This window comes from Glossina fuscipes, unplaced genomic scaffold (genome assembly GCF_014805625.2).
Source record: "Glossina fuscipes isolate IAEA_lab_2018 unplaced genomic scaffold, Yale_Gfus_2 133, whole genome shotgun sequence".
Classification (NCBI taxonomy): Eukaryota; Metazoa; Arthropoda; class Insecta; order Diptera; family Glossinidae; genus Glossina; species Glossina fuscipes.
In genome coordinates, this window is record NW_023998476.1 from 380,412 (window position 1) to 402,811 (window position 22,400).

Consider the following 22,400-nt stretch of genomic DNA (forward strand, 5'->3'; position numbering starts at 1 on the left):
ATGTAATATATAATCTTTTTTATATAAATGTATCAAAAATATAAATTTGTCGTTGGCCTCGCGTCAACAATTATGCGTTAATCCACAGGTACGTAAACTGATGATAAATGAACGTTGTTTAGATTCGAAATCACTGCTTCAGATGGTAATGGCTCTGCTATGCTATATGATGATTGCACCTTTTTTATGTTACTATAAGTGTCCATATTTATATATGTGGCACTAAACTGAAAGTGTCATCTTCTTGACGTAGGACCTATATATTTATGTTACAGGGTGGTACAAAGAATAATTGTAAATCTCCTCGTAAAAGTAGTAGAAGTGTTAACTTTTTAAGGAAATAAATTTCTTACCATACCTAGGTACATCGTTACACAAAAATACTATTAATTAATTTAAACTAAAAAGGGACCAAGGCCTCTCAAACTATCAGTAGGATTAACAAAAGTAATGATTTAAAATGAAACTCGAAACCTTTATTTATCTAAATTTGGGATAATAAAACTAAAAATGAAGCAAAAGTTAATTAACAAATTTCAATTTTCACCACCACATATTAAAACCTAGGCTTTCCTGCTCTATAAAAGATCAATTTTCGTGGGAATCCTTATTAGAGTAGGATTCAAAAAATAGACTGAAACGGTCAAAATTTGGTACAGTTCATTATGAACCATTGAAAATTATATGTTTTTGTCGCATGAACTTTAGTTTTCATTACATGAGACATGAGGGTTCACAAATTGCCACAGCCGGTTCAACATCTTCGTACCAATTTGGAATGCCGAAATACTACTACTTAGCCACTTTCGCCAAGAAATTTTAAAAATTACAATTTTTTTCCATTTAACTACTGTTCAGAATGGGACGTTAAATGGGGAGTGGTCGAAAAAGTGGACCGATCCGAACCATTTTCAATAGCGCTCGTCCTTGTGTCGAAACACGTCATTATAGCAGATTTCATCAAAATATCTCAAGAATTGCAATCTGTAGCTTGAACGACAACGATAAAAGACGGGCAGACGGGCTTAGACCAATTGAGAAAATGATTCTGAATCGATCGGTATAAGAAAATGTGTCTATTGTAAGCCATTTTTGGTGTTTCATATCCTGTATCACAAGCTGTGTAGGTCCAAATATATTAAAAATATCTTACTTATTTACCTGCGAGAAGATATTTGATATAAACCACAATTTAAGAATCAAAAGTTTACTGTTCAACGGCAGAAACTCGAACGATGATAATATAATTGCACATATAATTATTTTCTATTGAATTACAAACTTACCTCCGATAATCTCAGGTAATAGAATCACAGGTGAACAGGAATGGAGAAGGAAGTATTTGATAAAGAGAGGAAGTGTAGATACTTAAAAATATATTGTAAAAAAAAAAAAAAAAAATTTTTTTGCCATTAATTTTTGGACGGAGTAAATAAAACTATATTTGCACATATAATTATTTGTCGGATCATATGTTGCAGTACGTGCATATGACATAAACATAATTCAAACTCACCGCACACCAAATATACACAAACATATATGAAAACATGTCATTTGAAAGCTGATCGACAAAGGAGATGAAGTAATTGCATGTAGCATAAGTCTTAGTTGCACTGAACACTGAACTGAACACAAGAAAATTAAATCGCACATAATTTGTACGAGTTTGGCTAAAATGTATTCCGTCATTTAGAGAAGTTCTCTGCTAGAGCAGCACGCATTATATATCTATTGTATAATTATGTACGTGCATAATTTGCCTTTCCTATGTCAATGTTGGCATCGTTGCTTATCTTTTTATAGTCATGAGTTTATAGGAACTTTAGTATTTTGTTGGAATCCAAAACGAAATCCAAAGAAATGCGAATTTATGGACACTATATACTATGTGCATTTGCACATTCATTTGCTTGCTCGTCTATTTGTCTTATTGTCTAAAAGACTAAAATTTCCTCTTTGCTAAATTCGGAATATTAAGTTTAAAAGTATTCGCTCGTTACTCTTGTCCAGTTCGGCTCAATTGTTTTTGTACATACTCATTATTAATTTCCGAACATCAAATTCAAAAATAACAAAATCGGTCAACAGCACAACAATAATTGCATATATAATCTTTATTTATTCTCGAGAATCGGGATTAAAATTAAATGGATTTTCACCTCGTAACAGGTCAATAGTCGACCGGAACTTAATAACATCAGAATTAAAGACGATCTACTGATACGCTTTCGATCGAAAAAGAAGATCTAAAAAAAACGACGCAATCTTGATCCATTTACCTTAGATATTGCTTATCTAGGGTGCGAGATTCTAGGCGAGTAGTAGCTTTTTTTACGTTTGCTTAAAGTAACACGTACAAGTGCGTTGACAAACTTTATCTCTTTGGCTCACTGTATATATATATATATATATGTGTGTGTGTGTGTGTGTGTGTTATGTATGCTGTGCAACATTGGTTTTTTTAATTGACCGCAAGGCGATTAAGGCGACGGTCACATCCATTTACTACTTCATTTATGAAACGCCAGAGTCGAACCGTTCATTTTTTTTGTTTACTGCTTTTGTATGGAGTATCTAATTTTAGATTTTCTAAAAAGACAGGTTGCATGTCCGCAAACCAAGAAATCTCTTCACGGATTTTGACAGGACCATCTTTACAAGTCAGCCAATAAGTGCTCATTAGTCCTTTGCCCTAACAAAAGAATAAGCGAATAAATCATCATAGATAATAAGAATAAGAGAATAATTCATTGAAATGATTGTGTGAAATTTTCAGGGATATACCTTTACGTCGATAAGGCCTCGGTGCTCTGTTTTAAAGCCTCCTATTCTCATTAAGGATTCATTCATTTCTTCGGTAATATGAATTTTATGTGCTTCACCTGTTGATTCCATACGTGAAGCCGTATTTACCGTATCACCAAATAAGCAATATCGCGGCATTTTAGTACCAACAATACCCGCTACCACAGGCCCTGTGTGTGCTCCACAACGTATTTGCAAGGACTCCGTTGAACGTGGTATTTTAAAGAATGTCGAAGCGTCCAGCAAATCAAGAGCCATTGTTGCAATCTCGCAAACATGTTTGTTTCCTGTTATTTTCATGCAAAAATTATAAACGAAAGTAAGTAAGAAAAATTATATTTTTGTTTTAAAACGAATCTCGGGCACACTCAACGCATTAGGCTGACAGATGAAAATTGCAAAAAAAATAAAGTTTTTGCTAACCGCGTAAGTTTGTTAGGAGATTTTTTTCTTTTTAGATTTGTTTGGTAGCATGGATCAGCTCTATTGATGATAAATCTAATATATCCAGCACTGCGGTGACTTTTTATTATTTCTTGATCTTTTTGCATTTTATAAATGACGGAAAGATTGATAATACTGAGTTCGTTTTGTTGAACGTTAGTAGAATGATAGTCAGTTGTGTACTGTCCTTTCTGGAGTTATTCCCACAAGATTATCTATTATGTCCACACATCCACACATTAAGCTTGTGTGGATCTGTGCAACGTTCAGAAGGACTAGTGTTAGGCCCAGTATCATTGTTTGCATCGATGTAAGCTTGTCCGGCTGTCTGTCTTTTTGTGTCCAATCTACAGGTTGCAATTTTTGTGATATTTTGACGAAATTTAGTACATCGGCGTCTTTTTGACTCAAAGGCGAACACTATTGAAAACGGTTCGGATCGGACTACTTTTTCGGCCACTTTTCCCATAATGCTTTCTTTTAAAAAGTCGATATATAATTGTGAAATCATGTCTCTCATTATTGTATTTTTACTTGTTTTTTTTTTATTAAGTTTTAAATGATCATTTGTTCTACATTATGAATTCCTGGGCGTATTAAGCCATGACTTGAGTATTTACTAAGAAATTTTTTTGGTTTTTTCTTCTTAAAGTTGATGTTAATGTGTATTAATGTGTTCCAACAGCAGACGGCAAGCTGACAGACCGACAAACGTAAAAAGAAACATGGGCTAAATCGTGTGGTGAACAAGAGAAAGTTTTACTTCCCAGATGTTACAAAGGCAAAGAAAGGTTTAGTTTACTTGCATTATGACGATGTGATGATGGGTATGCAAGCGTTGGAAAATTTTGTACAATTTTTGCGCTTTGTGTGTGTGTGTATTATTTTTTGTGTTTATTTTTGCTGTGAAAGGTTTTTAAGGGCAAACAACTCATCGTGCAAAATGTGTTAGCTGCTTATAATATAATAACAAACCATTTTTCACCGGTAATCCAGATGCGACCATGTAGGAATCGCCAATTGTTTCCACTTTATAGACATCGTAACATTCGATTCGTTCATCAAATACTCGATAAATAGAATTTAAAAAAGTGACCACCTAATCAATATTGTAAATAGTTTTCTCCGCTTCTTCATTTGGTATTATTATTGCGTTTTCGAGTACTTTACCTCTAAGGGCGTGCATCTTGCAGCGATTTCTGTGAAACCAACGATATCGCTAAAATAGATTGTAACCGATTCATAAAGTTCAGCGGGTACCTGTAAAATCATATCGTATCGCATCGTATCATTATGTTCGCTTGAAAACAATTGATTTATCCGTCTTTACCTGTTGAGTATGCTTCAATTGCATGGCGACGCTGGGAGGTAACATTTGAAAGAGCAATGAATCGCTTTTACGTTTTTCACGCTTCAGTTCTTTAGCTTTCTGAGCTAAATTCAAAGCGTACATCTGTAATTGTTCAACAAAAACAAAAACAAAAAAAAAAAGGAAATTACAATAAACCTTCTCCAAATCTTCCCGCTTACCTGAATAGTGGCTGCGGCATTTTTTACCAAAATAATAATAACCGGTGATACGCAAAGAACAACAACTAGGATCGCAATTCCAATGGCTTCTTTATTGGCTGCTTCGTAAAGAGTGCTATCCACGTATTCTCTAAATAGTTTAATCGAATAGATAGTAAGCAAGATAGTCAGGAGAAGGGCAAGGTAAATAAAATTAAATAAATTCTTACTTAATTTTGTAACGCAAATCCTTTTGCAATATCCTTAAGTCGTCCGTGTAATTATGCATTGAATCGTAATATTCCATGGCGTTCTGTTTATCTGCGACATTTGGTTTATTTTTCAATACAATGGCACTCCTTTTTGCAATCGCCATCGGAAATGTAATAATAATGTGATCGTTACATGTTTACTTAGAAATATTCCTAAAAAAATATATCTTACATTCTTTTCATTTTTTTATATTTTGCTGTTTTTGTAATATTAGCGTACATTGGCTTCAATGATGGCACGTAATTAAGAGTCGAATTGATTAATTCACGTGCCAAAAAATCGTAACGTATATAAGAGACAAACGCGTCCGAACCTAAAAAGCCTCGCCCGTAGTACTTGATACCAAAAGAAGAAGCAATATTTTGACATTCGATGCTCTTAAGAAGATTCTTAAATCCCACTAAATATCTTCGATCAATTATGCATAAAATTATTTAAAACGATATCTATTCTAAAATTATATCTACCTCCAAACACCGCTGTTATCGGCCTCTTTAATTTGTTCTGATAGGTGATGGAGTAAAGCTTTATTAATCGATGTATACCAGTTCATAACGTCCGTAACTGAATTGTCTTCTGGTTCGGAAAGTATTCGCTCTCTTTATAATAAAATATATATTTTTTGATGAAATTTAAAAATGGGCGCTTGGTCGCTCTGCGTACCTGAATTCATTTAGACGATTTTGGAACTCAGTTCGATTAAGAAGCACTTCCTCGTCATCATCATCGGGAGAAGTCGGTACGCTTACCTCACTCCATGTAGTCATATTATTGAGTGCCTGATCAGTTACCGTAAAACGTTGCGTAAGATTTGATCTAAAAAAATTATATTATGATTTCCTATAAATTTTTTTTTATCTCTTTTTCTTTTTTCATCTATTAACTTAAGACTGCTAAGCAGAGATGGCTTTTCAATATTGCTACCCGTAACTTTTCTCTGCTTACCATTAAGATGTATTCATTCTGTTTTAATACCCACTACTATAAGAAGAGGGTATACTCACTTTATTATTTTTCCATAATGTATGTAACACCCAAAAGGAAGGTTCAGAGGACCTATAAAGTATATATATCCTTGATCAGCGTGAAATCCTGAATTGATTAAGCCATGTTTGTCGGTCTGTGTGTCTGTGCGTATGTGGGTCGCGAAAATGAAGATATCGAATTTGGTAGAGACATTGGAAGTTTTTGCACGCACGTTGGCGTTGGAAATGGCCGAAATTGGTCGAAGCAGAAGCGCGCAGTGGAGCATAAACTGCATTTACTTTGCGAAAGACTCGCGATTGAATTACCTTCTTTTCACTTTTTTGAGATTTTATGCCTGTTTATCATAACGTAAAGAAGGCAAAGTATTTAAAATTATTTTGTACATTCGTCAAATGAATGAAATGAATGCATATTATCCGCCTAAAAATGGGTTAATTTTAAAATGAGGAAGAGGACACCGTGATTAGCAATACCAGCGATATAAGTATCAAATGAAAGAACTTGGCGAGTAGAATGCGGGGAGCATAGTGATGGGTATGCGAGATTCGGCCCCCGCCGAATATAACTTTCTTGTTCGGTTAAGTCTATAAACTGTGTAAGTGGCGTAAATGCGACTTGCGTAACTAAATATCCGGATTTCACACCTATGTGCGGTGAACGACACTTGTAGCGGCAACACACATTTCAAGTCGTGTGTATTTTTTACAACTTGAATACGCTTGGCTAGCTTGACGTATATTTGGTCAGCGGAGAAGAAGAAGTGCAAAATTTTGTTTATTTCAGACCCAAGATTTGCCATTTTATCTTCGCGGTATTCTTCTATTGCCAAAGAGGCGGAAAAAATATAGGTATGTAGGTAGAGAGCGATACTCCCTTTCTCTTGAAATTTTCAATTTTTCTTTGTTCAAAAAATTCTAGAAATTTTGTCGTGTATTGTATATATTGTACACATTTTTGTAACATTTTATGTCTATAGGTTCTCTAGCTCTGTCCAATTATTTTCTACGGACCTTTTTATGTCTAGGGTCACTCTTCAAGATTGCTTAAAAAGGAATGGGAGTTGTGAAGATAGTCATAGACGCCATAGTTAAGCTAGCTAGTTCAGGAAATGGGGGCGGTTTTAAATTTTGTCTCACGGACAGTCCACAGACGCTTACATCTAAAGGAAACGCACGTAATTTATTTTTATACGAGTAGAGAGATGAACGGAACCTACCTTACCGAACGGGAATATTTTGAGCCCCGAGTCTTTCTCTATCCTGCCCTACTCATTGCCTCCTTCGACCTATGATGGCAATAGGAGATATATACATATATATATTGTAAGGACCAAAGTCACGTAGCTTATTTTAGTCCTACATGTAGTTATAAATTATTCTTATGTATTTAAAGTACGATAAGTATATTTTATTTTTCATTAATTTTTTTCGATAACACGTAGTTTGTTATTCTCTTGTGAGTATTATAAGGATGCGGTAATAGGTACGAACTGTATAAGTAAGAACGAAAAGGAATGGGAATATCACATTCGAGATAACTTAGTTGACATAATTCGAATGTGATCAGTCAACCGATTGGCAATACCCATTCGCGTTCGAACAAAAGTATAGACACGAAGAATATGGCTTCTGACTTCCTTCTTCTTGACTTAACCGCCGTCGAGGTGAAGAGGTGAACGTAAGGAAAAATGCGTCGTCATCCGCCAGGATCTCACGATATAGGGGCCGAATCCGTTTTGGTTGGATTAGGGACTCTTCTGTTCTGTCTATGGACAATTGACTATCGATTAACTCACGATAAGTCATTTACGTTAAGTATACGTACTCTAATTTTAATGTTTAGCTGCTAACAACGTAAGTGAAATAATAAAGACAAGTCGAGCTAGATCGTCAACCGAGGTTAGGGTTTCCTTTTAATGAATGGAGAAATAGATTTCACCAAGATAAGGACGCCTGGAATAGCCGTTGAACCTACCCCGGCATCATTAAAAATAAATTTTTCCAACGAAGGAAAAATAACATGCTTCATAATATGTATATGGGAATCCATATCGTGACCTAAAGAACTTATTCTACTCGGCTATGCCCCTGGCCCTCGAGTTACTCTAATGCATTCCGCCACATTGTTTGGTTCGGAGCACCATTACAAAATGTTCGCGAAACAATTGTCGTCGGATTTCGCCGATGATCTCACATTCACATAGGATGCGATGGAACGTTTCGCTCGTTCCTAGGCAGAATCCGTATGAAAGGGTATCGGACAGACTCATGTCTTGCCAGGTGATACCTTAGGAAATTGTGATCCGTGTAGAAACATGGTAGGAATATTGCTGAAGGGATTTTATCATTGACAAATTTATTTCCGTCGTAGTTCGTGAGTGGTTTTACTAGCAATCGTACTAAAATTCAATTAACAATTGAAAAATAATAATAAGAGATGCGAATGTTTAACGCTGTTAATACTGGTTGATTTATGATTACACTTACCGTTCTTCGCTACCATTTGCGAATATAAAAAATGCCACTTCTGATCGTTCCAACTGAAGGCGTGTAACGACTTTTCCTAAGTCTGTGGCAATTGTTACCTATACATGATATGTAAAACGGTTAATATAGGTAGATAATCTTTTGTATAGAGATATATAATAATTGAAGGTAATTAATGTCCTTCTAGCAATTGATAAACCAATTCAAATGTATTGATAAGGATTAATCTTTCATCGTTGTTTTGCTTAATATAAGCAAATCCACTAGTAAATTGTGAGTAGAAGACAACGTTGACTGTAGTAAATAACGGGAAATACTTTTCATCCAATTAGTGTAACGCTGGAAACTTGCGTGCAATTGCCTAAGCATTTACTGTTACTTGCTAAAGTTATATACGTGGTAAGATGCACCGTCTACGCAGGTTTATTTAAGAGCTTTTAGATAGATAGATATTTTAACCTTCTGGACAGATAGATGTCTTTAGAAAGTGTTTAGGTTCATTTAAACCACTTCCAACCAGAAGTACGTTATTGCAGCCCCTCAGTTGCAGTTTTTAATGTCAGTTATGAATTCGGCTATTGAACTGTAGATTAACAAAACATGATCCTATGGCTGCAGACTAATGATAACAATTAATGTAACAATTTTTAAGATTTCGTTAAATCTTGCCTAAGGATTTGGCTAAATTAACTAAGAACTTTAAAATGAAGTCCTTAGTGTCGGTTCGTTTCAGAAGTTCCAAAAGAAATTACAATAGGTGGACAGACGGACGAGAGTATCTAAAACGAAATGTTATGCTAAACAATATTGTACTAGTTTTATAGATATTGCTATACCTATTACCAGTTGTGACAAAAGAGCTAAACAATTCGTATGTGTAAACGAGTAGGAAAGCACCGCAACTACCAAGTCAGTGTGCGCGGGTTCAAATCTCAAGTGCCGTAGATTTTACTTTTGTAGTGAGTGTTCAGTCGGTAGAAGCTTAACACTTATCGATTGGGTAGACAGCCACCAGGGTGCGCTCACGACCTCCATATACCTTTTTCTTCCTTCACTTCTTTCTAACCGTTACCGTGTTACACGGGTAGGGGGTATACGATGAGCGATTTATTTATCGCCTGGGAAACATTTGAAAACTTTAAAATCCATTTTTTTACACCCTTCATCATTTGTGATACAAGAACATATTAACGTATGTGACGTTAAGAACCACATTTTATTCTACCGATCTAAACTTTCCTGTTCGTCAGTCCTTCTTGTTTTTTGTAATCAATCTATAAGCAGCTTATTTTCAGACGAAAATTGGTACACTGACGAGTATTGGCCCAAGGACGAGCACTATTGAAAATGCTTCGAATTGAACCACTTTTACGATGACTCCTCATATAAACTGTATTTTAAAAAGTCGTTCTACGAATAACTATATGAAGTGATTAAGGAAGATGATAAAGTAACTGATAGGTGTTCACGCCCACTAATGATTATAATGGGTACACTTGATTTGCGCTCTACAATCATCCGGAGTTATGCTTATGGTACAAAGGTAGATTAGACTTGAGATGAGACCCACCTCAAAATCATTCTCTAGGCTTGTCCGTCCGTCTGTCCGATTGCTTTTTTTTTTGTTCAATTTGCAGTACTCAAATTTTAAGGTATTTTGATGATATGTTTTGGCTCAAGGGCGATTGCTGTTGAAAATTGTTCCACTCCCATCCATCGGACCACTGTTTCGGCCACTTCCCATATAATGCGTTATATATAACTGTACAGTAGTGTAGGGTATTTAATGATAGTTGTTCATTTTAGTTAATTTCAATTATTAACGATTTTAAATAAAAATTTTCAATGTTTCGGACGGTTTTCAGCTATATAAGCAACGCAAACACCAAATCATGAGCAGAATTATTTATGAGAGTGTAATAAGTATAAGAAAGAAATTTTGAAGAAGTCGAGGGAAATTTTGATTTACAAACCCCGATAGTGCTGCATTTATGAATGTAGTAAACCAACACGGTAAGCAAAGGAATGAATGGAAAAATTCTGCAAAATTGAACACTGCGGAAGAATAGTACTCATAAAGTCATTAAGTGTGCGACCTAAATCTAAGATTTTAAAGAGATCACCTAAAGACTTTCAACAGCCCTTGCTTAAATATCTGAGAGTAAGTAGAATCGCTGCTGAGTTTGAAGTGGTAAAAATGTCTTTTATAAAAACAATAAATGTTCCAATGAATTGATTTGTATTTTACGAAAAACAAACCAAAAAGGCAACCAATAAATGTAAATTTCTCCGTTACGCTCACATGTCAAGTTCCCCTACTCATCTCAAAACCAAAATTGGCAAATGATAGACAAGGTGACAAAACCGGCATGTCGTATTCTCTTTTGATCTTACATCTTTTCAAATCACGTATGGATAGTTATTAATGATCATTTTATTATTTTCTATAATAAAAATGCTATAAACGTAGAAGAAGTTATTTCATATTTTTTTTAAAACCAAAAGGAAAATTAATTAATATTACATGGATGCGATAAAGTGAGTTAAAATTTATCGTAGGAGTATATGTAATGTGTGTTGACACTTTTTTCCTATGAAGAAATTTTGCAAAATTTTTCTTTTCGTTTATCTTGACAAAGCACTTACTTACCTGAGCTTCGATATCAGCGACTTCTGCCTTATAGTCAAGTATTTCTTGCAGCGTTACTGATGTTTGCACAATCAACGCCAATATTGGTATAAATGGAAGTATTATCATCTGCAAAGTGTGCATTATTTGTGAAACGTGTACTTACATAGTTATTTTTAATGTCTACGTCTGTAAACATTTCTCAAACACATATATTTATATTCAGGACGAACTTGTCCGTGTGAAATATGTACCAGAAATGTGCATCAAATAGCCCTTAAACTGTATATATCTAAGGACACAATCGAAGGATGAGTGTTATTCCTGCATCACAGATACTTGCCAATAATATGGGATATTTTTTTTTGTATTTCGCGCCATTTTTGAACACATCAATGCATAATTGTTGCTGCGATGTCTCTTGGGTGTTAACAGGTAAAAATTTTGGGCTACTTGTGCACGCGTTGGCTTTGTATACGCTGATTGTCTCTTGCAAGATCATCAGTAAGATAGTGATTTCTAAATAAAATTATTTTATATGATGAGATTCTTTTTCAGTTCTCTGAGTACATAAGGGAGCAAAACAGACGCTTCCGAGTCCTCGAAAATCCCAGAGAACTAGACGATAAATCTCTCCAAGCACAAAGCGTAACAGTTTGGTACACTTGTTAAGTCATATTTGTGAATTTTGTGTTACAGAGAAATAGTATTGACCGATTGATTTCTTAATGTTTTGGAGTTAAAGCTATTGCCGTAGGTGACACTTATATCTAGCAAGACGGCTTTGCCTAATAATATATAAATCGCAGCGCAATGGTTCTATTGAGTGATTGATTTTAAAAGACATAAATCTCGAGTCAACTCAGCCCCATCGGTTTCATCTAGATGGCTGAGGCAAAAGTTGAAATAGAAAATCAAGTTTAGCGTACACCTTTGTCATTGATGCACACATGTCAAGATTGAGATTGGCCGTGGTTTAGCCACAATATGCCAGATAACCAAAAAATTGTATCTATTAATACATGCAGCAATATTTAGCAAGATCATAAATCAGCGTGATCCTCCTACAAATACTCTCCCAAGATAGATCTACAGACGATATTGAATTAAAACTTGGTGAACGCTTTGAAAAGACGTGAAGAAAGTCCGATTGAATAATTGACAAATCTACATGAACTTCTTTGTAAATTTCTAAGTACTGCTTGGGGGATCAGGGTTTCCAAGATACGACCCAAGAGGGGATTTTTACTTTGGTACTTCCATTAAACGTAAACGTTCTCATTCGTCCATATTCGAATTCGATCTGCACAAATAAGTTGAAGTTAAACGTACTCTCTTTCCGCACTTTTATTATTATTATTATTATTTTTTTTTTTTGAGAGAGAGAGAGAGTAAAATTAATTAGACGAAACCAGAGGTTACACGCAAGTGATAACTCACGCGCTCTAATTTTTAAGACAATCTCACTTTACTTAGCATGCCTATACTGAAGCTGGAATACCAGATATGGGAGTTTGTTCTTGGTCCAAACGCTTGCCTCTGGATCCAGCGAGACATATCTAACATGTCTAGCTGTTTAAGGCACTCTAAAGAATCAATCCAGCAATGCCTGGCACCCAACCACATTATTTCTCTGGCCCATCAATAGGACACAGGCATGGGATAAATCTTGGACGTGCGGAGTAGCTGATCACTGACTAAAGGAATCTGCAAGCATATGACTTCTGATATTCTCTGTGAGGGAGGGAGAGAGAATGAAAGAAAGAGTAAAAAAGAGGGAGGCAGAGCTTGACAGGGATAGATCATTTTACAAATTTTCGAGCGCATACTTCTCTATATTACAATTAGCGGTTTATAGAGCGCCATTTTGCATTGGCGAGCATAAATAAAAGAAAATAAACAAATAAATGCAATTGTAATTTTCCGATCTAAACGCAACAGTAAATAATTATTATTATTCTTTCTTCACCTTTAGATAAGCTAAAAGTAAAAGGAATTCTTCTGGGAGTCGTGAATACTAATTTCGCAATTCAATTTTCTGTTTAGCTAACGGCCCTAACCTGTCAACATTTCAACTTTTGTACAACAGACTGCCATTTAAAGTTCCTATTAAGATTAATATTTGAATGTATGTAGGCGACCCGGTAAGGCCACATATAGACCCTACCTAGTTGCATTCGTATGTTCATAAAACACTCGTTATTAAAGAAATTAAAAAAAAAAAAAAGAAAATAAAAGAAAGAATACAAAGCAAACACTATTTTATTTAATGGCTATATAAACAAGTTACAGTGATATCTGATAGTATAAAGAAGTATAGTTTTGCATACATATACACATACAAAAATGTATGCGTTCACTTACCTGCATAAGCTGCAAACGTCGTCCCGTCTTTATTGCTGGATTTCGAGCTTCTGCGCTACAGCATTTTGCTTCGACGGCCGTAGATATATCCTCTGAGCTAATCGAGTGGACGGACATTTTATCAATTTCATTGACAATGGCATTAATGACTCGATACTAATTCGCTCATTGTTCACAAGATATAAATTTGTTTACTACAAATTATAAAATACTCTTTTAAAAAAGACCTTAACTTGTAGATTGGATAAATGTCGATGCTAATACCATGTGTTGTTATTATTATTATTATTATTGTTATTATTATTAATCAATCACTGAATCGCTTAAAACGTCCAATGATGTGATTATTATGTTTTATAGTTAAATGTTCAAAAAATGACCTTGTTATCTGAGAAGCAAGCAAAGCAATAAAAAGAAAACAATACTGTATTTGTAAACAATAAATTTAACTGACTAGAAGGGACACAAATCTAATGCTTTTCCCAAAAAACACGATGGGTACAGAATTTTTACTATTATTAATGTTTTGTAGTACTTAGTATCACAATCGTGTTTACGCCTTCTTGAACTCCTACCTTTGCCGTAGATTTGCTTTCAATGATTCCAATGCAAGAAAAAATTCGAACTAAGTATTTTCATCCGATTTAGTTCGAATTCTTCTTCTGTTTAAGTCCTATGCATATATTTCACTTAAACGGTAAGCTTGGTAAAAGTTTATCAACCCAAGGGATAATTCGCACTAGTTTTCGGCTGTCAATACATTTGTACGATTGTGACAGCTATCGGGTGAGTTTATAATAAATCTGCTGTACATACAATATTTGGGTGTTGAAAATGCATGAACAATGCCATGATATTTGTAGGTAAAAATCATTTCAAGTGTTAAGACTTATTTCCATTTCTCTTCTCTAACTGCAACAAGTCACAGCTAAGCCAAGCTGTCAACTTCAAGTTGGGCCACACAGTGTCGAGGTGCTGTACAGGTGATCATTATTATAAATTGATGCGTTACCGACCGACGTTCAATATTTTTATACGCTACGCTACTTGTCGTACAGAGTATATTAAGTTTGTGCGGACGTATGTAATCCCCAAAAGGGCTTAATGTGCATCCACCTTTTATTATACCGATCGATTCATTTCGCATCATTTTCTAAATCGATCCGAGCCTGCCTATACGTGTAATGTCTCTCCATGTAATCTTGTGCTCAAGCTGCATGCTGCAGTTTTTAAGATATTTCAACGAAATTTGCTACAGAGACATACTTTGGCATAAGAACGAACGCTATTGAAAACGGTTCGGATCGGTCCACTTTTTCGAGCAGTATCTATATAAGGCCGAAGTTCATACGACAAGTCCAATTTTCAATGCTTGATGATCTCCATGAAAAGCGGGTCATAATAGTAATTCATGAAATTCAAGAAAAATTAACTGTACCAAATTCGATCTATCTCGGTCTATTTTTTGGATTCCACCCTAAAAAGGATTTTCAAGAAAATTAATCCCTTATAGGGTGGAAAAGTCGAAGTTTTCATAGGTGATAGTATAATAGTAATTTCATATATAACGGAAATTACGTGTGGTGTAGGGTATTTTATGGTCAGCCTTAATGTACTTATTTGTTTGAGTTTGGAATTAGTGCTAGCGAGGGATGTTAAACTTCAGACGGATTTTCCACACGAAACAAAAACTCTATTGCGTGATTGCTTCAAAATGATAACTCTTGTCAATGGACATCGTCATATACGGATCTTTATAGGTCTGCTCCACAGAAAAGACATTGATAGTATCGCAAAGAGTCTCCGGTGAAGATTATCTTTTCTTTTAAAAACCTACGGATAAAAATTGAACGGCATAGCAGGAAGTATGTATATGCTAGAAATGCAAGAGCGGTTTATACTACTTGTAACGTAGATGAGATTTATATATATATAGACTCTCTTTTTGGAATCATTTAAATCGGCCAGCCCAAGCAATGGCACTGTTTGCAGAATGTCTGGTGAGAATGTTCCTTTTCTAACGCAAAATAGTGTGGACATTAAACTATGCGGTAAGTAGGCGTCGCTTTGTCCAGAGCAAATAAAATGGCCAGCGCTCATTTTCTCATTCTGGCACTCCAAATTCGTTACTTCAAATGCTAAGTATTTTTTCATTTTCTTTCAATCCATGTACATGATATCAGTGCCGTGGAATTATACGATCTGTAATGTAGGCCTAAATGTAACAACTACGGGGGCAGTCCCCTATAAGCGTAATATATTTCATCGCTAGGCCCGACTTCTTCTTCTTAGTAGAAACATTGTAAGATGGTGCAAACATCGAAAATCAATGAGTACCAGATTTAATGAGCTGGGAAAATAACGATCTATGTTGTAATTATACAAGAACAACTTTATAAGCAAGTGAAAGGTGACTCTTTTCTCCTCCTGTCCAGATAAATTTAGCTGCATTATAATTTTAGATACAATGGATCCATGAGAAGTAAAATTTCTCCCGTTACCGTTATAGACGTTTAGAAATAATTGGTTAAAAAATTGCTTTTGTTTCTCAATAGGGAAAAAACAGTTGAACTCATTTGTTGCCAACTAACACTATGATATAGCCGTTTTTTAGCACAGTCCTAGCGTCATATATTTATGTCAGTTTAGAAGAAAGTTTATTTTACTTTTTTAAAGCATTCTAAATAGATATATGTAAAATCTATTCCATTTACTGTGATATTGATGTCACAAAGAAATGTCTTTGGCTATGATGGATATTTTTCCCAGGACAACTTGGTAGGAGCTGGGATGCATATTTTTTATAAGAGAGCCTGCCTGGTAAGAAACGGATTAAGATGGTTACTGAACAAAGTAGAGTCTCCCGTATTGTTTTGAAGTCTATTTTAAAGAGGTATAATTATATATATCTTTCAGAAATAGTGCTTTCTTTCAGTTCTTTCTTCTAACGTAGAGACTGTCTCTTTAGTCATTCATCGCCTTAGCAAATATGCTATCAATTATGTGCTCAAATCAATTATCTCTCACTTATAATCATTTGTATGGCCGCTACTCTTGATGATTATTTACAAAGTCACGGTTTTGAGAAATATATTTACTATTTCGTTACGAACTATAATTGGCCTTAAAAATTTCCTTAGAGATTTGAAATTTGCGCTCAAGCTCAGAATTTTTTATTATTATAATTTTTACTATTATTAATTTCGCCAGAGAAATAAATTCTAGGACTAAACACTTAATTCACTAGCATCTAAGGCTACCGGCTTTTATTAAGAACTTTACCGCACTTGGGATTCGAAGCCACGACCATTGAGTTGCTAGTCGAGATTCCTCACCTTCGGCCGCTCATACGGATAGCTCAGAATTTAATTGCTTTATGAGTTTTAAAATTAAAAAACATACATATATACATTAAGAAAGGAAGCTGCGAATGACGAATGGGCAGACGGGTTGTACATACGCTTTTGTAACAAGAGTGCAGCTTCGAAACTTTGCAATTATATAGAGGTTTTGTATGGCTTCTTAAGGTGTGTTTTTTTTTCATTTGTTTATATGTATAAAACTTGAGCTAATAAGCAGCGAGTAAGAAATAGCCTTAAACGGAAATGCAATTTAATTGATTTGTGTAGGAAGAAGAGAGGAAGGGAGAGAGTTATACATGTAGAGAATAAAATTAAATATCGATTACACAATTCAATTTAATTAATTTATTGTACCCATCACCGAAGGACACAACGCCCATGAGGAAGCTTCAGAGACCCTCCAAAAGTATATATATTCTTGATCAGCAAATCAAATTCTAAGTCGATTCAAACATGTCTGCCTGTCTAGTTGCCTGTCAGTGTAATGTCTGTTGTACACAGTCTCCTGGCAAGAAAAATGAGGCAGGCTATCGACCTTAAAATTGGCAAAACATTAGAGGTTACTGCACGCAGGTTGGGATTGAAACCCACATAAAGTCGGAACGGCTCTGTTTTTCAAACGGAATAAAAAATTGGTTTTTCATAAATTGAAGCAGATAAATGTACAATAATTTGAACGCATATTCTATGGACGATGCTGTATAAAACTGCATAAAACTGTAAAACAATGGAAAAAATTAACCACACCTATCCATTGTTATAGTGCGTCAAAGCTTGTCCGTCTGTTCGTCCGTCCATATGTGCATCTACCCAACTGATGTCACCTAAAAATTGGCAAAAGAATGTGGATGTGAACTAAACCTTTCAAAGGACACGCCTACAATGCCCACCTATGCAACAAAGGCTTGCATTTTCAAAATAGAAAAAATCAGCCGCTCCCATTCCATATTATGGAGCATGAAAATTTAGTTCTTTTACTTTTTTTTGTCTTTTTTAACACAACGGTGACGGATACAAAAGATTCGGTCACGACCGAATATAATTTTCTTACTTGTTTTTCTCGCTTGAAATAATCCAAAAGTGTTTTATGGACCGTCGAATCTGTTTATGTGGCTCCAAAATTGAACATTTCGAGTAAAGAAACGGCTTATAGTCTGAGACCATGTCTGTGTCCAAAAATAAAAAAAAATTGGGTATTTTGCCCGTGATTTATAAACAATAACAGAGACATTCTGTTCCTATTAAATTCGTCATAATTCTTGATCACGATAGTACGTTAAGTATACAAATACATTACTCTTATTAATATTATAATTTCTTTAGACTAACGAAATAAATTTTTAAACTAAACAAGTAAAAACACTATAGCACGCCCCGGTCCATAGCTAAATACCCTGCATCTTCCTAGATATGCATATAATGACTTTTTAAAAATAAGGCCTTATATTGGATATCGTTGAAAAAGTGGTCTAAATGGAACCATTTTCAATAGCGTTTTTCCTTGGACCTTGAGTGGTATATCCAAATTTCGTTAAAATACCATGAAAATTGTGACCTGTAGGTTGAATGCAAAAAAAATACGGCGGACAGATGGACAGACAAGTTTAGATCAGTTCGGAAGGTTACTCCGAATCGATCGGCATAATAAAAGGTTGGTTTGTGTCAAGTTCTTCTGGGTGTTGCATACATCCGCACAAACTTTATATACACCCTTGTACCAGAAATGGTGTTGGGTATAAACATGGAGAAAATTTATCGATGATCTGTAAGATTTAACAGAAAACGGTATAAAATTCGGTATGAATATTGAACAGCATCTAAAACGAAAGCTTCAAATTCAATTCAATTAAGAAAAATATTCTCTCATTATGCTTTTAGTCCCCAAAAGATTCTATTGGGATCAACATTTATTTCTGCCACTTACTAATCTTTCCAAACAATGAAGTGGTAATTATATATTTAAAAGATGTCGTCCAAAATAACTTTAGTTTAACAGCAAGTTTAGTTAGCATATTATTTATAATATTTTTTCTTTATGAATACTTATTGTTTAATGTCAATACAATAATTTTTAAAATAAAATATAACAGACATTAAAAGAATGACTGATTTGTTTTTCTTCAAGTTTTACGTAATATTCAAATGAAATTTTTTAATTTCCTTGCTAGAGGTAAAGTGTTTTTCAAAAGTTTCCCTATTACGCATAATGCAGACACATTTTAAATGTAAAATAATAAATTCATTCTAGGTGGGTAACAACAAGTCGTCACATCGTCAACACCATTCAGTTATGTAATAATAACGCCAAAGGAGTGTGCATTTGAATAATTTTAAAATATTTTAAGATATATATTTTTTTTTTTTTATTATTTTTTCACATATGGTTCGTAAGCGTATATCACACATATATCTTTCGCTGTCATTGAGATGAAGGGACTTTTTTGGAGCTACATTGAGCTTCACATACTTATGCTATCTTATCTGTCTCATAAAGAGTTGCTTAAAGCATATAAAAAAAATTCAACTCTTAACTAAAATACACTTAAGTAACTTTTTATGTAAGTCTGCAATATTTTAATTAATTAATTAAATAATTGAAATTTTTTTTTTATGAAAAGTTGTATTTGATTTATTTATTTAATTGTTTTTTTTAATAATTCCGTACTAGTTTGAAACAAAATTTATTTTAGTTTGAAACAAAATTTGATTGCGTTATTTAACGTTACATTACTTTGAACTGTTCATGTCCGTTTCACTTTAGTCACTGAATTTAGAAACCTGTTGAGTATCCTCTTCTAACAGTTATACTTTACTCACAGTTAACGGATTGTAGCTAATAGCGAAAGGATACAAGAAAGAAAGAAAGAAAGAAAAGTAAACATACACGAAATCTACACGAAAGCTAAACTAATTTAGTCGCTACTTCACACAAAAAAAGAAAATGAAAAAAACATACTGATTAATTGTCAGGTATCTTTTACACCTCTATTTATTAATTGGTTCAATATCATCACGATTTTATGTGAGCACATACACATAAATATATCGCAGCCATAGATGAAAAACAAACAAAGTTGGAAAATTTATTCATAAAAGGTATGTAATATTAACTAAAATTATGTTTTGCTAATTCTTTTCCCTTTTTTTTCTCCGCTTTTTTTCTCTATGCTGCTACGTTTTTATTTAAAGTATTGAAAGGAAGGTATTTAGAGGATATCGTCATAGGGTTACGTGCGTACCTACGTATATAATATAAATTTAATGATCTTAGTTTTGTTTTAGGCGTGCCCTTCTCTCTCTCTCCCTCTTTCTCTCTTTATCTATATCTGTGCATATTGAAAAAACTTTGCATAAAATTGAAAAAGAAACATTAAATTTCTTTCATTTTGTTCGTCATTACTTTTAAGTTACCTTATTTCGACACTTAATTTAAGCAGGAAGTGTTGCGGCAAATTTGACCATAACTTGTAACGGCTTTGACCTGCCTTCTCCGTTTGCTACTTCGATCTTTAAATCTTTTCTAGAAGAATAAGATTTATCTTAACAATTTTCTCGTTCTCTTCTGCTCCATTACGCATTCAAATACGGCCTTATAAAGCATGCTGGTTGGAAAAATCATCACAAATATTGAAGATATGAATAATTTCATTATTTTACTCAATACTGACTTGAGTTGAGAAAGGCGCCGGAAAATATGCATAATAGGGCTCAACACCGTAAGCTTGCAATTATCATAATTTAATAAAAACTTTCATCGGTACGAAAAAAAAGGACACAATTTTTCTATTGGAAAATTTTGTCAAAACGTTTGCAATGCGCAGAAGGAAGATTCAGAGACCCAAAATATATAAGATTAGCATAACAAATTCTGAATCGATTTAATTCTTAAGCGATTTAAGTCTTAAGTGTAACCATTGTTGTATGTATTCTCCTGGCCGCAAAAATGAAGCTATTGACTTCAGTCGGTCAAACGGCCCGTCTATAGTACCATGTAAAGTGAGGACGCCTCCGCTTTTTAGGAGCAATATATTATTATTATTATTATTTTAATTTTAGACTAATGAATTGAATTCTTAGACTAAAAAAAGAGACATTGAGCACTAGCAACACAGGCTATCGGCTCTAATTTAAATAAATGGATATTAGATAATAAGCTTAGTAGTATTAATAAAGTAAAATATTGAATTGATATTCTGTTCTGAAGTTGATTGTAGAATGTTCAAACGGTTAATCGTTCCAAACGCAATACTTCTAGCCAAGGAAAAGTTGAGGCAGTCGCAGAGAATGTGCTTTATAGTAAGAGTTTGTCCACAACAGCAGATCGGGGGAGAAGACTTCTTCAGGATCCATTGGTGAGTTGCAATTGTATGACCAAGGCGAATTCTCGAAAATGTTTGGATCTTGGTTTTCTCAACATTTGTTGGATATAGAGGTGGAGTTAATTGAGGGTTAATGCAAGAGTAGTGTTGATGATGGTATTGTAAATTTCCTTCTGCAATTTTCTCTTTAACTTTTCTTCCAATGTATCTTTGAAGATCCAACTTTTCCATGACATCATCCATAATTAGAGGAGCAGAAGCAGCATACTTTGCCGCTCGATCAGCCTGCTCATTTCCCAGTAAACCGATGTGACTTGGTACCCATAACATTTTAATTTTTCCGTCGGGTGTAGTACTTATATTCCTTAATTTGTTGAAGGTGCTAGGAGCAATATAAAAGTGGGTTTTTGCTCATTACTCATAAACAGCAGCAGATAAAACTACGAAAATTTGAACATGTATTCTATAGGCGACGTTGTTGCATCTGTACAAAATGGAGAAAATCGCCCATGCCTGCCCAATGTTATAGTATAACGAAATTAAGTTTTTTTTGTCAATACCTCAATAACGTGCAGAGGCTACTTTCATTAACCCTATAAAGTACGTCTAATTCCCTTGTTAGACAATCTACTTTACACGAAAGTTGATCTGATCGGTTTGGTTTATATTTGATCAATTCTTTTCTTAATATTTCTATGAATGTTTTCATTCCCGATCCTCACAACTATGCATTGCAACTTTGCGTTATATTTTTCACTATTTAGTTAGAATATGTCGATAATATCCGTATACGAGCGGGATTCCCCGAATTATGCGTACAAATAAGGACGTAATGTGTTTTTTACGCAATTTAGTTTGGTTTTTTAATGTATCGTTCGTTTTCAATTAATTAATGAAATGAAATTTGAAAACACGAAAGTGAACTCTATAAGAACTTTTGAATATTGTTTATTGCCCTTGTCAGTTTACTTTTTTAAATATCGAACCAATCTACTATTCTTCCCTTAAGCCAATTTCCTTTTACACGAATGTTTTACACGAACATATTAATCGTGTAAAAAGAGAATTCTTGGCCGGGTTTGAAATGCATCTAAGTATGACCATCTATTCGTCTGCCCAGCTGTGCACTATCTGTGGTATACATTCTCTCGAACCCAATTCGGTTAAAGAAAGCGCCTACAACCCTCCCACACCTATGAAACAAAAACTGTGTGTGTGT

General features: G+C 34.4%; 1 protein-coding gene across 1 annotated transcript; it reads right to left on the reverse strand.

The window, feature by feature from the left end:
• Nucleotides 1-2,542: 2,542 nt before the first annotated feature.
• Nucleotides 2,543-21,517, reverse strand: LOC119640989 (the record flags this gene model as incomplete). Its single annotated transcript, XM_038039410.1, has 14 exons — nucleotides 2,543-2,695; nucleotides 2,788-3,095; nucleotides 4,228-4,351; nucleotides 4,423-4,512; nucleotides 4,583-4,705; nucleotides 4,783-4,912; nucleotides 4,992-5,120; nucleotides 5,206-5,442; nucleotides 5,502-5,633; nucleotides 5,698-5,850; nucleotides 8,508-8,605; nucleotides 11,158-11,265; nucleotides 13,501-13,628; nucleotides 21,481-21,517. Coding segments are annotated over 14 exons (1,950 nt in total), but the record flags the coding sequence as incomplete, so codon positions are not given.
• Nucleotides 21,518-22,400: the final 883 nt, after the last annotated feature.